This window comes from Aulonocara stuartgranti, assembly GCF_965226115.1.
Source record: "Aulonocara stuartgranti genome assembly, chromosome: 1".
Classification (NCBI taxonomy): Eukaryota; Metazoa; Chordata; class Actinopteri; order Cichliformes; family Cichlidae; genus Aulonocara; species Aulonocara stuartgranti.
Window position 1 is genome coordinate 15017570 of NC_138939.1, and position 19430 is coordinate 15036999.

The following is a 19430-nucleotide window of genomic DNA, read 5'->3' on the forward strand; positions in this document are numbered from 1 at the left end:
ATTCAGCCAGTAGCCACTCTGAATTGACAAGCGTATTACAACTAGATTTGCTGAATGTGTTTGATTGGATAAGTAAAAACAACATGATTATAAATGTGACTAAATCCAAATCCATGTTAATAGGAAGTAGAGCACGTTTAATCAACAGTCCACAACTAAATCTTTCCATAGCTGGATCGGCATTAGAACAGGTCACCCAGATTAAATTACTTGGTGTTACCATAAACCACCACCTTTCATGGTCTCAGCACATCAATTCTGTTATTAAGAAAATGGGACAGGGCATAGCTATAGCTAGGAAATGCTCCTTTTATATCACTTCTTCAGTTATGAAAAATGTCATTAACGCATTAGTATTATCTCATCTAGAGTACTGCTCAATCATCTGGTCTGCAGCTAATAAGACAGATCTGAATAGACTTCAGTTAGTCCAAAATAGGGCGACCAGATTAGTGTTAAGGTGTTCATACTATACAAGTATTGACAAAATGCATGATAAACTTTCTTGGCTTTCTGTACAAGCTAAATTATACTATGGCTTACTTGTATTTTTAAAGAAAACAATACTGTTAAACACACCACACTTTTTTTGTGCTCAGTTGCAGTATCCAGATGAAATTCATAATCATGCCACACGATTCTCAACCAACCACAATTTAGTAATTCCTCGTGTTAAAAGTAACTTTTTGAAAAACTCTGTTATATTCAGAGCATCGTTTCAGTGGAATAAGTTGCCTGAGGCAATAAGAGAATTGGCTTCAATTCATAATTTTAAAAATCACCTAAAAGCCTATTTAGGCAGTTTTTAATGTATTTGTAAAAATTGTAGAGGGTAATATCACTTGTAATGGAAATTGTGTATTTTGTTTGAGTGTTTTGTTTTGGTTTTCTGCTTTTATATAATTTTTAATATTCACATGTTTACATTTCAGTATTGTAAAACTTTACTGTAGATCTAATTGTTGTAACATTTTATTTGGAGATATTTGATGGCTTGGGCCCCAGGAAGACTAGCAACCACTGTTGTGGAAGCTAATGGGGTTCCTTATAAATAAACAAATAAACAAATAAACAAATAATGACCAGTTAATAGTGCATTAATTTGAGGTGTGTATGCCTTATAAACTCAACTTTCCAGTCCTCTGATCAAATTCTTCTGGGCTGGGGTGGAAGGTGTGGTGCACCCTGATATATTGGTGGTTGTGAGAAATAGCTTGGTTGTTTTGAATATTTTCTCACATCATCACAAATAACTTTTTCATTTTAATGTTCAGACTTTTAAAGCTTGTTTTTTTTTCTCACTTACAGGCGTATTAGGATGGAAAGGGAGCGTCAGAGAAAGCTTCAGGAAGAGAGGGAGGCCAAACAGAGGGAAGAGGAGGAGAGACAGAGACAGGCTCTCATCCAGGCTGCCAAGGAGCAGGCAGAACGAGAGCTCAGAGCAAGGGAGGAGGCAGAGCGGAGAAAACGAGAGGAAGAGGAGAGAAGGAAAAGAGAAGAAGAAGAGCGCCAGCGCCAAGCAGAGAGGCGGAGGCAGGAGGAGGAGAGGCGAAAGCTGGAGGAGGAGAAGAGGAAGCTAGAAGAAGAGAGGAGAAAACTGGAGGAGGAGAGGAGGCAAGAGGAGAAGAGAAGGAGAGAAGAGGAGGAACGACGCAGAAGGGAGGAGGAGGAGAGGAAGAGGTTAGAGGAGGAGCGGAAAAGGTTAGAAGAGGTGCGAAGGGAAGAGGAGCGCCGAAGGGAGAGAGAGGAGGAGGAGAGGAGAAGACAGAGGGCTGCTGAAGCAGCTTTCCGAGACGCAGAGGAAAGGCGAAAGCAGGAGGAGGAGGAGAAGAGGAAGCGGGAAGAAGAGAGGAGAAGGCTTCATCAGCAGCAAGAGGAGGAGAGGAAGAGGCGTGAGGAGGAGAGAAAAAGGGCAGAAGAGGAGAGGAAGAGAAAGGAGGAGGAAGAAAAGAGGAGGAAAGCTGAAGAGGAGAGAAAGCGGAAGGAGGAGGCGTCTCGTCAGCAGAAGCAGCAGCAGCAACCACCTAAAACAGGAGGGAAGATTGATATTCAAGCTCTGCTGAGAGGGCTGGAGGAGCGGAAAGGTGTGAGGGACAGTTGCATGTTTTGAAACCTTTATCAGCTTCTGTTGTCTTTGTTTTATAGATCACTTCACTTTATGATGTCTGATTTGGTGCTACAGGCGGGCAGCCGAGGGCCAAGCAGCACAGGAAGTCAGCATCGCTCACATCCTTCAAAGCAGTCTACCCATTTACTGCACGAAACAACGAAGAGCTCAGCCTGGAAACAGATGACATCATCGAGGTAGGAATAAAATCAGGGGTTCACTCTTTTCTTTTCTTTTTTTTTTCTTTCTTTTTTTTTTTCTTGTTGTTGTTGTTTTTTTGACCCTCAGCTTTTAACTTTCCTGTCTCAAACCTTCTCTCCTCTGCTCAGGTTGATGAGACGACAGAGCGAGAGGAAGGCTGGCTGTATGGCAGCAAGCAGGGGACGATGGGCTGGTTCCCAGAGAGCTACGTCGAGAGAGTGGGCCCATCGAATACAGCTGATAGCACTGCTCCTGCTCCTCCTGCTAAACTACCGCTGCAGTCACAGCTTAGTAATGCTCTTAAGGCTGCCAAAGTGTCCGGGACAAAATCCGCCTTCACACCAACACATTCTCCAAACCCTGCAACTTCTGAGAGTCAGGAACAGGTGAGGGCTTCACACAGCACTTACTGCTCCTTACAACTGTATAATTATTATGTGGATAGGTTCAACCTCTCTGTGCTGTTATCTTTTCATCAGCGGGTGGTGGGTACCCTGTTAGCCCAGGCGCTCTGTTCCTGGACAGCAAAGACAGATAGTCATCTGAACTTTAATAAGGACGATGTGATTCAGGTATTGGAGCAGCAGGAGAACTGGTGGCTGGGAAAACTGAACGACGAACAGGGCTGGTTCCCCAAAACATATGTGAAACCTATTGGAGAAGATGAGGGTTCAAAGTAAGTACTTGCTTATGTGTGGATCTTTACTTTTTCTAAGACATCAGCAGCTTTTTCCTTCTTGGATTTGGATTCAAAATCTCAACAGTCTTTTATAGCCTTGGAAATGGAAACGCTTACTGTTATTTTAGTTTCTGATAATACTAACAAGCCTCATTGAGAATGATTTTTTTTTTTCCCTTTCCTTTTAGGAGACACTTTCTTCCTGAAACTTTACTGTAATGAAATACGCAGCTTAAAGAGTAATTCAGGCTGCAAAAATGTTAATATTTGGTTTATTATGGTTTACTCTTTAAAAATGACTTATTACTATATCACTCTTATTACCATCACTATATATATGTATAAAAGGGGAAAACACATCTCTTCTTGTTTAACATTAATCATTTTAGCATTTTAACTTTTAGTTTTGAAGCAGATTTAATCTGAACTTCAGCCTTCATGACAATCTGAGGTTGTACACTTTGTATAATTTAGACCTCTTTTAGACCACTAATAAGCAGAAAATTCCTGTGTGGATGAACATTATTCACTACTGACACACGGCTGAATTCAAGTCTTAGTGATCATGTGAAAAATACAGTTTTTCACCTTTCACGTTCAATCAAATGTAAACATAAGGAGATATGTTTTCAAGGGTTGGCCAGCCTGATTTAGACAGTCTGTTGTATGGTGGGAACGTTGGCTTTGTGTACTTATGTAAAATCAGTAAAACAGAAAAACATACTTCATTGTCTTTTGTTTAATTAATTAATCTCCATTAATTTGCATAAACTCTGTAATCCTGTTCGCCTTCCATATGTAAACTTTGGTGCCATTATCTCAAACTAAATCAGTCAAGTCAAGCCGCATGATAACATGACCAGTCACCTACATTCACAGGTGCAGCAGGATATGCACTTTGATTCCAGCTGGTATTGTAGGAAACTGAGCCTGAAGTTTAAGCTCTTGATTTACTAGTCAGTCAAGTGCAGGTTCATCTGTGTTTGTGACATTTGGCTGGTGACCAAAACAATGAGACAGCAGGTTTACGAAGGCCTGAGCAGATTCCCCAATGACTAGAAAGGTTTGCATTTCTTTAGTTAAACTTTGCGTGTGGCGTCATAAGTTTTGGGAGATGCATGGGTGGATTGCCAGACTACTATGCATGTATGTATTGTAATATTGTCTCTGTCTTTACAGTGTGAAGAGCTCCTCTGCTGATGCTCCTGATGGGGATAGCCTGCAGCTTGAAGGTAAAGTAAAAAGTCTTGTGAAATGTAAACTGCGCTTCCTGATATTGAATACAACTAAGAGTCCAAACTGTATGCAGTCTGTTTGACAGTCTGTTTGAGGAAGTCACTTGGATAAGCAAAGAAACGTTTCTCCCACTGAAAACTCAACGTCCAGATGAACAGAATCAACTTTTTGGGATCATATTTTAACATTTTATAAAGATTAAATGATTGAACAGCCTAAACTACACAAATTTTCCCTCCTTGGTGTCGATTTGTTTAGCTTTTCACATTTATTTAGATAATATATGCTTCATTCAAAATTCAACATTACTGTTCATCTGCTATCATTCAGGATTTGTTGACTCTTTTAATTGGACTATGATGGAGGTTAGTTTATCGATGTAAACAACACGTGGGCCTATAGCTGTATTGTTGTGTTTTAGTCTTTTTGATTCTTTTTCTTTTCCAGAATTTGTGGCCTTGTACACCTACGAGTCTCCACAGTCCGGTGATCTGACATTCAAAGAGGGAGATGTGATCCTGGTGAGCAAGAGAGATGGAGAGTGGTGGAACGGCTCGATAGGAAACCGCACGGGCGTCTTCCCCAGCAACTACGTCAAACCTAAAGAGACAGATGTAAGAACACTCAACATAACACACACGGGGCATGAACTGGTCTGCTGCAATAAATAATTTGGGAAGGTCTTATTTAAGACTTCAGTTTGTGACAATTTCATAATAGATTGCATTATAACATAAAGGGTTATAAAAGAACACATACTAAAATATAAACCCATCTTTTATTTTCAGACATCGAGCACATCTGGAAAGAAAAAGCAAGGTAACGTTCTAAATTTCAAACATGTTTTGTTGAAGTCCTGATTGTACATTTTTCTGAAATAAGTTGTTTGTGTTTTATGTCCACAGAGGTCGCTCAGGTTACTAGACCTCACGCTTCTACTGGTCCTGAGCAGCTGAATCTGGAAAATGGCCAGCTCATCCTCATCCTCAGCAAGGATGTCTCAGGCTGGTGGCTTGGTGAACTGCAGGTCAGCGTTTAGGGGTTTTTAAAGTTATAGTCTTTTTCTTTTTTTTAACTAGGCTACCACAAGCCCAAAACAGATTCATCCTTGCTGACACAAAGGCACAAAGACAACTCGAATGTCTATAAGCACGAACAACGGTGAGAAGCCCATTAACCACAGGTCCTCACAGACTGAGTGGATTGGTCACCGTATAACAAGCACACTCATTTATAAAATTCCTCATTATTTAGCTTATAGATATTTCACACACACATATTCCACTATGAGTACATATTTCCAACATATAAGAAGTGTTTCAGTCACTCATCTTCCTCTTTCAGGCCTTGCACTCAACAAAGTCATTGACAGCACTCATCTCCAAAGTTGTGGCTGTACTCATTCTGCCTACGTTTCTCCTTCCTCCTTAGAGAACCACTTTTATCTTTTTCTTTGCTAAACATAATTTATTATACTGCTGGACAACAAACACACAATGATCACACAAGCTGTTGCACTGTTGACTTCAACAGGTTCCTGCACATTTTCCACATTCCTGCACATTAGAATTCCCAGCATGCCCATCTGCCTTGTTCAAAGATACTTGGTATCTGTGATACTGGGCCTATTTACTTGGTTCAAATCAGTACCAAGTTTTGCAGTATTGTACACAACTAGTCGCTGGATGTTGTGTTAGTAAAATGAACTGTGCAGCAAATCACATTATTTGTCAGATAATTTAACCAAAAGCTTCTAAAAGGTACCAGCAGTGAAAAGCAGACTGAGAGGTCTGTTTTATTGACTCTGACTAGCAGAGGTGTTTTTTTTCTTTGGGAGAAAAATGAAATGATTATTTGCTCGGACATAAACATTCCTTTTGTTTTGGCATAACACTCAAGCAATCATGAACTTTGGGAAAAAAAATTGTGAGTCTGATTAAAACCTCACTGAAAGCCAGTGACTGTTTGTATTTTCTGACTCCAGGCTCGTGGTAAAAAGCGTCAGAAGGGCTGGTTCCCTGCTACTCATGTTAAAGTACTGGAATCCAGCAGTGGCAAGTCCACACCAGCACCTCAACCAGGTAATGCAGACACACACAGACACCACTTTAAGTCACTGGGGGAGGGCAAAAGTCAAAGCAGCATGCATTTTACAGCATTAATAAAATACCAGCGTGGACTAGGCAAAAATAATAACCTCACTGTCCTCTTCATATTCAGTCTGCCAGGTGATCGCCATATATGATTACACAGCCGCCAATGGGGAAGAGATGAGCTTCTCTAAAGGGCAACTGATCAACGTTTTAGACAAGAGTAACCCTGACTGGTGGAAAGGAGAATCCAACGGGGTTACTGGATTGTTCCCCACCAATTATGTTCAGATGACCACGGCGGACGTTGACCCCAGTCAGCAGTGTATGTAAATCTCTCTTCCATGTTGCTTCAAACCTGTATGACTAACTATTCTTAAGTGTTTGTTCATTTACCCGTACCTGCCTATCTGCGACCCTTGATAGTTTATTATCAGCTCGTCTGTCACACTTTTCTTCACACTGACCGTCTTCCCCCCCTCCCAATCTGTATTTCTCCCTCTCTCTTGTTCTTCGTTTGTTTCTCTTTTTAGGGTGGTAGAAAGACTCTTCCTCCTCCACCTCTTCTCCCTCTTCACCTCCCGACTTCAGAGAGACCCACTATCACACTCTGCTCTGACGGGCTGAAGTGATTGGACACTTATCTTCTAACTTCTCCCATTAAGCAAATTTCATTTTGTTCACTATATTTAAGACAACCTCAAGCAGCAGGTGAAAAATTAAAAATGAGGAGGGCTTGAGTAAATTAACTTGGGAGTGAAGCTAGTTTTTCATGACTCTTTGTGGTGATTCTGTGACTTTTTGATTCCTTCGGGTTTTTTTTTTTTTTTTTTATTGTAAAAGTTGACGCTGAGTGATAGTGGGTTTCTCTGTGGCTTCTTCTTCCTTCGGTAGACACATTTCCTCCCTCATTCAGCCCAAACCTGTCTTTGTCATATGTTTCTCTTTTCCGTTATTGGCTCTCCAGTTTCTGGAGTTCTGCTCACACAAACCTAACTGTTCCTCAGAGATGTGTCTTTAATCAGACATGATGGTAAAGTGTTACTGCAGCTGCCTTAACTCTTGTTTCATACTAAAGATTGAGATCATGATAAACCTCAAAAATGTGAATAATTTTGAGGAGGATTGAAAAGGTCCGACTGCTGTCCTTCCAGTGAAATGTTATAAAGTCTGACCTGCTGTCTTAATGAAAGTGATTCAAAAAGGGAACAAAGAATCCAGTATGAGCATATCTGCATCAAACTTAGACTACAGCAGCAAACGTTTCTAGGACTTGCCTCACCGAGGTGCATTAGATGGTGCAAACTGCAAAGCTGATGGTGGGTGTCATGTTTCTACCTCCTGCATGCTTTTTACAGGCAGTTCACTCACTTAAATCACACCAAATATGGACTCATCTGAAGAAAAATATTTCCTGGAGTGTGCCATATGTGAGAAAGGAAAATATTCTGACTTAATTCTTGCTAAATTTCCCAAAGTTCATGTGGGAAAACGGCTTTAGAGTGAGTAAACCATTAAAGACATGGCCTGTTGTCACGCATGAACTCCAGATTGAAATGTTGTCCCTTGAAGTTTTCTTTCTTTCTTGTAGCACACAACAGAAAATGTTTCCTTCAGATGTGTTTGCACTGTCTGTTATCTCTCTGCTGGTGTTATTCCTACAAACATCAAGTGTCCAATCACATTTTTGTGATGTCTCGGTCTTGTAACTGGGGAAAAAGTTTTTTGTTTGTTTGTTTGTTTTTTATGGGTTTCATTTGTTTGTTTGTTTTTGGTTTTACAATGCTAAACCGGTTTGTTTATCCTAAACTTAACCAAAGTGTGAAACTAATAAGTCCATATATCTAAAAGCAATAATTTCATGTTTTCTTTTGTTTTCTCAGAGTTAACTAGTGTCAGTTTAATCCTTTCAATGGCCACAACTTCATCTTTAGATGTTTTTTGTCAATACTTTTTCCACTTTATTGATTCAAAGTTTCAGTGTCATAACAACCTGATGATTCATTTGCATTTAAGGTGTTACAGGTGTTTTGTTTCAGTTGATGGTACAACCATCTGGTTAAAGACCAGTTTATGTTCAATCCAGCTGCATTTGGATTTTGCATTTTCACATAGTTAAGGTCTAGAAAGGTTCAGGACTGCGGTGCATGTGTAAAAAGGGTGTTACAGTAAGCCTTGTTTTTAGAGGTGATATTTAAAGATGAGTGCTGCACTTTATATTAATGAATGCTGCTTTTCTGCTGCTGCTCAGGGTGATTTTATTGTGGAAGGGAGTGAATGCATGTCTGCTGATAGTGTTAACCACAGGTTACATATTAAAATAAATAAAGAGGTACTGGTTAATGTTGGGATTGGGGATAAATTCAGATCAATGGGTGAAAGACTTTATATCCTGTGGATGCTCTCTTGGTGCACTGACTCCAGGGAGAAATTAGAAATGGTACAAAAGAGTTTGATGACCTGTAATGCAAGAAGAGCTAATCATTGTTAAAGGGTTTTTTACGTTTTTGGGAGTGGGGAGAGCCTGTATTTGTTTTATCACAGTTTATTTGCTGGGATTTCAGGTGAAAGGCTGCCATAGAGAACAACACTAACAGTGTTTGCACAACTGACTTTAAAGATATACCAAACATTTGTGCTACAAAGGTGATGGAAGATCTGTGTGGTATATTTTCTGAATCTGAAATAAAATAAATAAAATAAAGATTGTGTGAGTTGTGCTCAGTGTTTACATGTTCAATAAAATCCACACGATTAAGATGACCGAATAGATGAAAACCATCTCACCTTGTTTTTGTGATTTTTTTTTTTTTTTTTTTTTTTTTTTTTGTGATTTTTTTTTTTTTTTTTTGTGATTTTTTTTTATTTTATTTTTTATTTTTTCTCTTTTCTCTGTTTACATGCATGGATCTGATTTGTAATTTAGTCCCAAAGAATTGCTTCTTGAATAGTTGGAATTTGTTTCTCTGCTTTTGTTTAATGTTATCTATGTGACTTTGGCCAACCTGTACTGGGCTACCTTATCTAAAAACATGTGAATATCCACAGTTTTATAGACTTATTAATGGATGAAGGTGCAGAAAAATAGGAGAAGGTCAGGTTTATCCACCTTCTTCCCCCCCCCCCCCCCCCCCCCCCCCCCAAATTCAAGGTTGGGAAAGAAAAAAAAAAAAAGGACTCCCTTTCCTGTTTTGGTACAAACGGATTTATCCCAGCAAGAAGATAACGGCACAGAAAGAGCCAAACTTGACAGGAGAGACAGAGTACAATCACACTGAGCGAACAGCCAGACAGCTACAATCAGTCGTAGCAATGGATTCACAGAACAGATTTCACTTTCTAAACCTTTGGGATGACACAGCAGATGAGAGTGAAACAAGAGAGGGAGAGGAAAGAAAGGAGTTTATAGGGGATGAGCAGTCAGTTTGCATGGGATCCTCACAGTGGATGAATGGGCGCCCTGTATCAGGTAAGTGTGTGTTAGACGGTTGTCGTCTGCCACCTGCTTTTTTTTAAACCTTTCTGAAAGTAATGTATGAGAGGGTACAGAGGAGGAATCATTTTTGTTTTCCTGTGCAGACACTTCCAGCAGGAGGCAGTAAACTCAAACCTGGGCTATCGGTACAAGCAGTCATTTGTGGGTTTTGTTGAAGTGGATGGACTGGTTGGTTGGTTGGTTTTCTTTTTCATGCAAACCTCTCCTCTGGGTGTTGCTCCTGTTTTGCAGGGTGTGCGGACTTGAACAGCCTGGATTCACTGAGCCCTCAAGAGAAGAAGAGGCAAGGTTACATCCACGAGCTGATAGAAACTGAGGAAAAATATGTGGAAGATTTGCAGATAGTGCTGGAGGTAATTTCACACAAATCTGCTGAATAATACATGTAAAAGCAAAAAGTAGCGTTCTCAAAAATCACACCAAGAAAAGTTACACGCTGCAGTTCTTACGGTGTTGTGTGTGTGAGTTGGGACTTGGTGTGTTTTGTAATATTTGTGGCTTTTTCCTCTGCTTGTGTAGGTTTTCTGCAAGCCCATGTCTGCGTCGGGCCGGCTGAATGAGTCAGAGATGAACATGATTTTTGTCAACTGGAAGGAACTGCTGGCCTGCAACTCAAAATTTGTCAAGTAAATACCTTGTGGGCAGAGAAGAGGCGACAGTGTTTCTGATAGCGTGAGGAAATGCTGTGAAGAGTGTTTGTGCAGATTTTTTTTCAGTGTAAAAAAGCATGTTGGGGGTTTGTCTTGTGTATGTGTGCAGGGCGCTCCGCGTTCGTAAGAAGACGGGTGGAGAGAACAATCCAGTGGGGATGATTGGAGATATCCTGGCTGCCGAGCTGTCCCACATGCAGCCCTACATCCGTTTCTGCTCATCCCAGTTCAACGGCGCCACACTGCTGCAGACTCGCACTGACAATGATTCAGACTTTAAGGACTTCATGAGGGTAGGAGGGATTCCCACATCCTGTCCGCTTCCAATGAGAGCTTCATGTTTTCCATTTAGAGTTTGGGAATTTTAGGGGTTCCGGTTTTGTTGAAAGACAAGAATGTATCTGTTAATCTTTTAATGTTGTCTTTTTTCTCTTAGAAAATCGCCACAGACTACAGGTGTAAAGGAATGCCGCTGTCCAGCTTCCTGCTGAAACCAATGCAGAGGATCACTCGCTACCCACTGCACATCAAAAACGTAGGCCATCGTTTTCAAGTGTGGCCTTAACTGGCTGCATTTGACTTTCTGGTTGTTTTATAAATTCTGTCATAATTGTATCTATTATTTTATTGTTAGCTGTTTTAAATATTTAGACTCACATTAATATACAAAAACAGAATTTATAAGGGTGTGGAGAGTGACGGACTATGCAAGCGCTTTTTTCCAGTTCTACGATACTTTTACTTTAAGTATGAATGTTCTCCCTGGAGAGTATTTTCAGCCAGAGCTTTACATTCAGGGACGTGATCAGAAGTTATCACGGTAAGCTCTCATTCTGCACCAGGTATCAGCTTCCACTGCCAGAAGTAGTCAAAATTACGCTCCAATATCTTTGCAGTGCATGTTCATCGACAGAGTATCCAATGAAAGACACTCTTCAGTGACGGAAAATAGTTGTTAATAAAATTAACGTCAAATGTGAGCACGATTAGCTTATTAGTGTATTTACTTGTGCAGATCCTGGAGTGCACTGCAGAGGGTCATGCTGACCGAGGTCCTTTGAAAGAGGCGCTGGAGAGGGCGGAGGAGCTCTGTAAACAGGTTTTTATGATCATCATTTCCTTTATTAATGAACCCAGTGAGTCGCTTAATTAGAAAGTCTCTGTGTTGTGGTTGAAAGAATCTGATGTGATGTTTCTGGGCGATTACCTTGTGCAGGTGAACGAGGGTGTAAGAGAGAAGGAGAACTCCGACAGACTGGAGTGGATTCAGAGCCACGTTAATTGTGACGGTCCTGTCGAGGTATTGAGATTTACGGTTTTTCCTTCATGGATCTTTGTGTGAAAACATTGAAACGTTGTTTTAAACTTTCTCGCTTTTTACAGCATTTGGTCTTTAATTCCCTTACCAACTGTTTGGGCCCCAGAAAACTGCTCCACAGCGGCAAGGTGAGTTTCACTGCAGGTTCTCATATTGGCTGGCAGGATGGGGCATAACGGATGATGAAATTTGAAACTTAATGGTTCAAATCCCAGGAAGTAGTGTTACTGGTTACAAGCCTCATACCACAAAGTAAAATCTTCAGACACCAGTAAGCTTTAAATAATTTAAAGTCGTGTTTTGCTGAAGATTTGCGAAAGTAAATCAGTTAATGTTGTTAGTTTTTTAAGTGTTTAATCATACATGTGCGGGTGTATCACTCTATCGTCACAGTTGTACAAGGCAAAGAGCAGCAAGGAACTCTGGGCTTTCCTCTTCAACGACTTCCTGCTTTTAACGTACGCGGCTAAACAGTTCACCTCATCTGGACCTGATAAACTGTTCAGCAACAAGAATAACGTACAGCTAAAGATCTACAAACCAGTAAGAGATGCACACGAGTGGAAATCTCCTTTGAGGCAACGTTAGACTTTGTGTTTGTGCCCGACCGTGTTTCATCTTGTGTTTCCTGTAGCCCGTCCTCCTGAACGAAGCTCTGGTCAAGCTTCCAGATCCTTCCAGCGATGAGCCCATCTTCCACATCTCACACATTGACAAAGTCTACATGCTCAGAACAGACAACATTAATGAACGGTATGTGCACACGTCGGCGTACGCACAGAGAAATGTGCCAGTGAATCAGTGGCTTGTACGAATTCCTGCGTGTTTGTGTTTTTTCAGGACGGCGTGGGTTCAGAAGATTAAGGTGGCGTCTGAGGAATTTATTGAGACTGAAAAGAAAAAAAGGGACAAGGTTTATCAAGGTTTGTGTCTACACTCCAAGAGCCACATTCGTGTCACCTAAACGCGATAATCTCAAACAATCATTTAAGCTTTCTGTGCACGTGTTTACAGCACGCTCTATGAAAGGCAGTGGAATCGGCAGACTGCTCGTCACCATCCTAGAAGCCACTGAACTCAAGGCAGCAAAACCCAACGGTGAGCATGAATGCACTAAAAACAAATCATCAGCTTTTTTTTCTTTTCTTTTTGTTTCTTTGTTTTATACTTTTACACTTTTATTTTTACTTCCTTTTTTTCCTTGACTCTCCTTTTTCCTTTTTTTTTTTTTTTTTTTTTTGATTATCTGAATCAATCCTCAACTTGCTTTCTCTTTACCTGCTCTTACATCCTCCTCATGCCTGTCTGCTGTCTTTCCCTCCTGCAGGTAAAAGTAACCCTTACTGTGAAGTGACCATGGGAGCTCAGATCTTCACATCCAGAGTAATCAACGACACCCTGAACCCCAAATGGAACTTCAACTGTCAGTTTCACATCAAAGACATCTACCAGGACGTCCTCTGCATTGCCATCAACGAAAAAGACCAGTTTTCACCAGACGGTTAGCTACTGGCTAATTACATTATTTCATTTTATTAATATTGCTAAAGTTTGTTCAGAACTCTTTCCTTAAAAGCCCATAAAATAGTTAGATTATGGTGTAAATGTATACAAATTAAATTATTATTAACACTTGTTTGTAAGAAAACAGTGGAGTTCCCACTCCAGGTTGGGAATGAGCTGCTGCTCCAAGTGCAGAAAAGTATCTTGGGGGTCTTGTCTTTGAGTGAGGAGAGGGTGGAGTTGGAGATTAGTGTGGATGCTGTACCGGTCTGTTGTGGTGAAGAGAGAACTGGCCGTGAAAGTAATGCTGCTGTTTTACACTTCAGTCTACATTCCCACCTTCACCTACGGTCACTATCTCTGAGTCACGACTGAAAGTTTAAGGTTGTGGATAGCTGGAGCTGGTTAAGTCGTCTGATTAAGTTGCCTCCCGAACACAATCTATGAAATTGAGAACCCAACACATGTCATGGAGCAAGCTAAGTATTTATTTACGGCAATTTTCTCTATAAATTCATCTACAACTGAGTCACTTTCCAGCAACTCTCCCCTCTGAGCTGGGTCGGCACGCTTGTTAGCATTAGCTTCCTGTCTGGACTGCCCTCTTCTCCGGGTCACGGCATCCTCCTGAAATAGAGGAGGCATGATTAGATGACGATTACTGGCTGTTCCCAGCCTCCCCTGACACTCTCTGAGCCCACTGCTCCACCCCTCCCTGCAGCTAAGCCACAAACCACACCCCACCACAGTGAACTACCAGGACGTAGCCCCAGGACAAACCAAGGACACAGCTGACAGATTATTTCTCTGCTCTGGCTTGGGAATGCCTCACATAAGCTTGAGGAGGTAGCTAGAGACAGGGGGGGCTAGGTGTGCCTCCTGCCCCCATGACACGAATAAGCTGTAGAAAATAGATAAATGGTTATTTTATTCAGTGGCAGAATGACAAATCCTCTTAAGACATGGGTGTAGGGTGGGAGTGTCAAACACGAGGTCAGAGGTCCACACCAGCACATGGATCAATCGGGGGGACTGTGTGAAATTAGTTGAACACACTGCTGTGGGGTTTAAAAGAAATATTAAAAGAGCATCCCATGTGTCACTGAAACTGTCTCAACACCCCCACTGGTTAAACGTTGGCTGTTGTTGGTGAATATTTTAGTTAAACTGTACACAGGATAATTACAAAAAGTATAAAAAGTTAAACATGGTTTTCTTCTTTAAAAACAGAAAAATAAATAAATATAACTTCCTCCGAACTCATGTGCTGTTCTGTTTTCTCGTGTCAGAGTTCCTGGGCCGGACCGAGGTTCCAGTGGCGACCATAAAGAAAGAGTTCGAGAACAAGGGACCAGCGACGCGTCGGCTTCTGCTGCACGAGGTCCCAACAGGGGAAGTGTGGGTCCTGCTCGACCTACAGCTCTATGGACACAAGTAGCCGCAAAGGAAGAACTGAAACAAGAAACTACATCCTCTGTAGAGACTTTCAAATAAGAACAGTTAACCAAATTTTAAAAGGCTGCTTGTTTTCACATTAACAAACTAAGATGCTTTCTCCTCTAAGCTGTAAGGAGAGACGGTCTCATTCATCAAGCCTTAATTAATTTAATATTAACCAGCAGTAATAATACCTCTTCTGATGTCATCCAAGTCCTGCAGTAGAGATGGCCTTTCAACAATTCAAGCCATGAAATAGGAATTGGAGCTCATCTTTTGTTCCTCGGGATGACTTTAGATGGAAAGGGAAACTTGTTCACCTGCTCAGTATGGAGACTTGGTGTGTCCCACAGTTGAATGCGAGTCCTAGGTAAAATTTACAACCTTCAGATGGAGTTAGGACCAGACAAAAGCTGCTGAGAAGCAGATAATTCAAAGCAATAAAACTACATGTGCTCTCCTTTAGACTCTCAGAGCTCTGTATCTCAGTCGGTTTTTATTAAGTATTCACTTTGCCAAGTCTGCTCAGCCGAGGCCATTAAACGAGACACTGAACTAACTAGTGTTTTATCTTAACTGTCAAGAGATACAAGTTGACTCTTTATATTATTTTCTTCTTCTTTTTTTCTGAGGAGATCATGACTGACTGCTTTTTAGAGACTTTGCTGGCCTGCTTTGTGGCTGTCGCCAATCATAAACTGTCTGGGCTCACTTCTCACAGTGACATCAGAGACAGTAGATGGCAAATGATGGACAGTGACAGCTTGGAGAATAAGTCTGTAGAGCTGGTCTGAAGTCAGTTTACTACTGTAGATCTCAGGATACGTTGTTCTGGGTTGAGTCTGTGTCACTGTAGCAACACTGAACACTCGTTTTGTTGTTTTGTGTGTATGTTGGGATTCGTGAGTACATATCTTTGGAGAATAGAAGTATAACGATAGAGAAGCGAACAGATCCTGCAACTTTGGGAGGATACAACTTCTTGCCTTAATAAAAGTCATTTTTGACCTTTTTTTTTTTTTTAAATATATGATTAAAATAATTTACTCTTCATTGGGATGATGCTGGGCTTGACTGTAGACTATTTTTGCTTTTTCTTTAACGTGTGAAATCAGCTACGGCCGAGTAATTTCAAGTGAGTTTAAGATGATTAAGGTGAGAGTTTTGTGTTTTTATGCAAACAGTTTTGATGGCGTTAACTTTTTGAAGTAACTCAGATCGAGAGCAATAACAAACAGTATTTTCCCACTTGTATTTTTTTATGCTTTTTCAAACTGCCGACACATTTTAAGGCTCACCCCTCTCGTCCCTGCCTGCTTACAGTAATATTGTGACCTCAAAAAGTTAAAGTTGGCGCGTACGAACGTCAGCCATGAAGACGCTACAAAGATAAAGGGTGTAAAAGCTGCGTATTTGTGTTGTTGTTGTTTTTACTCTTACTCAGTGTGCTCAGATTATTTTCTAACTCTGCATTTAAACGAAATGTGTTGTATTTATTTCTTAATTTATGCGTGTGACTATCCAAAGTTTAGAGCGCCTTTCTGTTTCATCGTGGAGAATCGGTCGGTAATCGCTGAGTTTGTTTTGTGAGAAAGCCGGCTCAGTATCTTAAGACTTTCCACACATGAACCTCTGAGTCCAGTCAGAATATTTTCCACAGACTTCCTTTCTCACATGTAGCACACAGCAGGAAATGGTCTGCTTCAGATTCATTCGCACTACTGGAAATGTGGAAATGTTCCTTTTGGGTCAGAGGTGCAAACTTCAGTCCAGCGTCACATAGACTTTTTACTTGGGAGCACACAAGAAAAGTAAAGACGAGCTAACGTCTGATCCGACTGCATCAGATATTTGTGTTGTTCATTCACCTCTGCTGGGTGATGTCTAGACGTCCAGCGCTGAAGTGCATGTGTGGAAATGGATTCATATACATTTTTTTTCCCCCTTGATTGAGTTTTACTGTAAGGAGACGAAGTTGTTCATTGTTTTCTTAGGTCTGATATTTTGTGCTCTTGTACTCCACTGAGTTGCCCTTTTTTTTTTAATCAACGAGGTTGTTTTTAAGTCTTGTTGTTAACTCCTGTTCTTTTTTTTTCTTTTTCTTTTTTAATTTGTGGAAGGTGTGAGACTTCCTCGTCTGCGTAGGGCTGTGAAAGCTTGTTTTCCTCTTTCATTTTCAGCCTCCTGCACTGACTGCTGAGTTTATGACCTCTCTAACCCTGACTTGCCTGTTCACAGCTGACCGGATTCTGTAACCTGCTGTTTGTACTCACCTTGGCCTTTATATGGCACTCGCTGTATCAGGGTTTCTTAAAGCAAATTAAAGATATTAAAAGTGATCAAACTGTCAATTTAATTGTCCGGTCAAACAAAAAGGACCAATTAAAATAACTAAACTGTGAGCGAACATCCTCCTGCAGACTATGCAGTTGAGCACACCATCCTGCTGTTGTGCTTTTTCCAACTACAGTGTTATGTGCAGCATTTTTTACTAAACTACAACAGATTTTACAGTTTTCATAAAGCCGGATGTGATTTGAAGATAAATTCTCATGTTTGAACAAGTGAAATATATATTTTTGGGTGGTAGTTAACTCTTGGTTTGCCTGGTTTCTCGTAGTGTCCGGCCACAGAGTCCGTAGAGTTCAGTGCAGAGTTGTCAGTGCGCACCAATAGCTCTCATTAAGTACTCCTTCACCCTCCACTGGCTCTGGGGCCACAGGAGCAGCAGCCATTATGTAACCACGCTGAGTGGGTCTGTGAAGAGATGACAGCAACACACACGGCTGCGTGACTGGGTCGAGAAAGTCAGCTGAACTCTACCTACTAATGCATTTAATGCAGCGGGATATGTGATGATATAACTAAAGGGATTAAATGTAATTTATACTTATTTGAGTGTCATAGCATTGCCTGAAGATTTTTATTTATTTATTTTTAAATACAAATACGATTCACTTGAAAAATCAGTCAAATGTTTGCATTTTGTGACAGTGGCGTTCCACATCTTAAAAACCTTGGAACACCTAACGGTGGAAATCCCAGAGGAGACCCAGAACTCAATGGACACGTACATTGACTGCCCTGTGTACTTCTCCCAACTGGAGAGTGTGGCTGGGGTTAAGGATGTCTGGAATTCCTTGCCTTAGCATGCTTCCAGCACGGTCCAACCTCAGATAAGCAGAAGACAATAGACGGAATGTGTTTAGTGAAGGTGACCCAATTTAAAATTCACATATTCAGTAAAATAAAAGAAGCTGTAATAGCTTGCCAAAATGCATACACTGACGTTTGTGGTGGTTCTTGCTGTCGTGGGTATCTCCAGTCCTGTGTAGGTACTGCAGGTTGGCCAAAAGAAGACGTTTACAATAAACAATTTTTTTTAATGTTTACTTAAATTTCTAAATATATGCACTCACAGGTCACTTCATTAGTTACACCTCATCAGCTGCTTGTTAACATATAAATCACATGGCAGCAAGTTAAGTGAATTTGAATATTGGATGTTTGTTGGTGCCAAACAAGCTGTTCTGAGTACTTCAGATGATCTACTGGAATTTTTCCACAAAACCATCTCTAGAAACAAGAAAATATCCAGTGAGCAGCATTTTGTTTTGGTGCCAGAGGTCACAGCCTGCATGAAGCTGATAGAAAGGCAACAGTAACTCAAATATCGCACCTCTGAACACACAACACTTTAAACCTTGAAGCAGATCGGCTACAGCAGCAGACAACCACACCTGTAAGTTCATGCAGGATCACCAAAACTGAACAATGGAAAATTAGGAGGCCGCTTCCTGATCTGAGGAGTCTCAATTTCTGCTGTGACATTTGCATGGTCAGGTCAGAATTTGGCGAAAAAACACACAAGCATGGCTCCTGCCTTGTATTAAACGTTCAGGCTGCTTTTTATGCTGACCATTTCCATCTCTATGACCACAGGGACATGGTGGAACAGGAGTTTGTCATTATGGGTGTGCAGCTGACAAATGTGCAACAACTGTGAGATGCAGCCATGTCAATATGGACCAAAATCTCAGAGGAATGTTTTCAGAACCTTGCTGAAACTACTGCATGAAGAAGGAAGGCAATTTAAAAGGAAAAATGGGGCACAAGTGAGTAGTGAGTGTATGTCAGCTATGAGAAAAAGGTCAGTCATGAGGCTGGTTTGACTTCAAGATACTCTTAAAGGATTTTTTCCTTATAGAAAAAGGTATAGTAAAGGTTCAGAGGCAGACAGAAATAGAAATGGCAAATGAAGAGCCAGAGGGAGAGAGTGTGCATGAGACAAAGTGAAAAAGAAAAGTGCAGCAAAGCAGAAGAAAAGAACAGTTTAGAGGTGGGAGGAGAAAAACAGAGACAGAGGAGAATAAACACACATGGAGACAGAAAGAGAGCGTGGAGGGAGAGAGTGACATCTGCATACAGGATGAGTCTGAGAGGCCCTCAGTTCCACTTGAGTTAGTCATGGGAATGATTTGATTATCACCACATGAACAGTTGTCTTATGTAACACACACATACACACAAATACCCTCACAAAGAAAACACAGAAATAATGAGGGATTTGTGTCCTGACCAAAAACCTACACTGAGTAAAGGTGCCCTGAAGCAGCAGACAGACAAGAGGGTGAAAGAGAAAGACCACGTCCACGTCATACAGGTCTTTTCCTAGACATTAAAACACTGAAACTCTCCACCAAAACGAGCACA

General features: G+C 40.9%; 1 protein-coding gene across 1 annotated transcript in view; it reads left to right on the top strand.

The window, feature by feature from the left end:
• Positions 1 to 15736, top strand: part of itsn2b (intersectin 2b) — a 36784-nt gene extending 21048 nt beyond the window's left edge. Inside the window, exons 18-40 of the mRNA XM_082527662.1 lie at positions 1309 to 2084; positions 2183 to 2304; positions 2437 to 2694; positions 2788 to 2984; positions 4167 to 4219; positions 4671 to 4837; positions 5012 to 5042; positions 5129 to 5250; positions 6208 to 6304; positions 6444 to 6638; positions 10041 to 10162; positions 10329 to 10435; positions 10569 to 10752; positions 10896 to 10994; positions 11475 to 11558; positions 11676 to 11759; positions 11843 to 11905; positions 12171 to 12320; positions 12412 to 12530; positions 12618 to 12700; positions 12792 to 12875; positions 13105 to 13278; positions 14570 to 15736. Of these exons, the coding sequence (XP_082383788.1) occupies positions 1309 to 2084; positions 2183 to 2304; positions 2437 to 2694; positions 2788 to 2984; positions 4167 to 4219; positions 4671 to 4837; positions 5012 to 5042; positions 5129 to 5250; positions 6208 to 6304; positions 6444 to 6638; positions 10041 to 10162; positions 10329 to 10435; positions 10569 to 10752; positions 10896 to 10994; positions 11475 to 11558; positions 11676 to 11759; positions 11843 to 11905; positions 12171 to 12320; positions 12412 to 12530; positions 12618 to 12700; positions 12792 to 12875; positions 13105 to 13278; positions 14570 to 14718 (3520 nt within the window). The 3' untranslated portion in view covers positions 14719 to 15736. The remainder of the gene's footprint in view (positions 1 to 1308; positions 2085 to 2182; positions 2305 to 2436; positions 2695 to 2787; positions 2985 to 4166; positions 4220 to 4670; positions 4838 to 5011; positions 5043 to 5128; positions 5251 to 6207; positions 6305 to 6443; positions 6639 to 10040; positions 10163 to 10328; positions 10436 to 10568; positions 10753 to 10895; positions 10995 to 11474; positions 11559 to 11675; positions 11760 to 11842; positions 11906 to 12170; positions 12321 to 12411; positions 12531 to 12617; positions 12701 to 12791; positions 12876 to 13104; positions 13279 to 14569) is intronic.
• The last annotated feature ends 3694 nt before the right edge of the window (positions 15737 to 19430 follow it).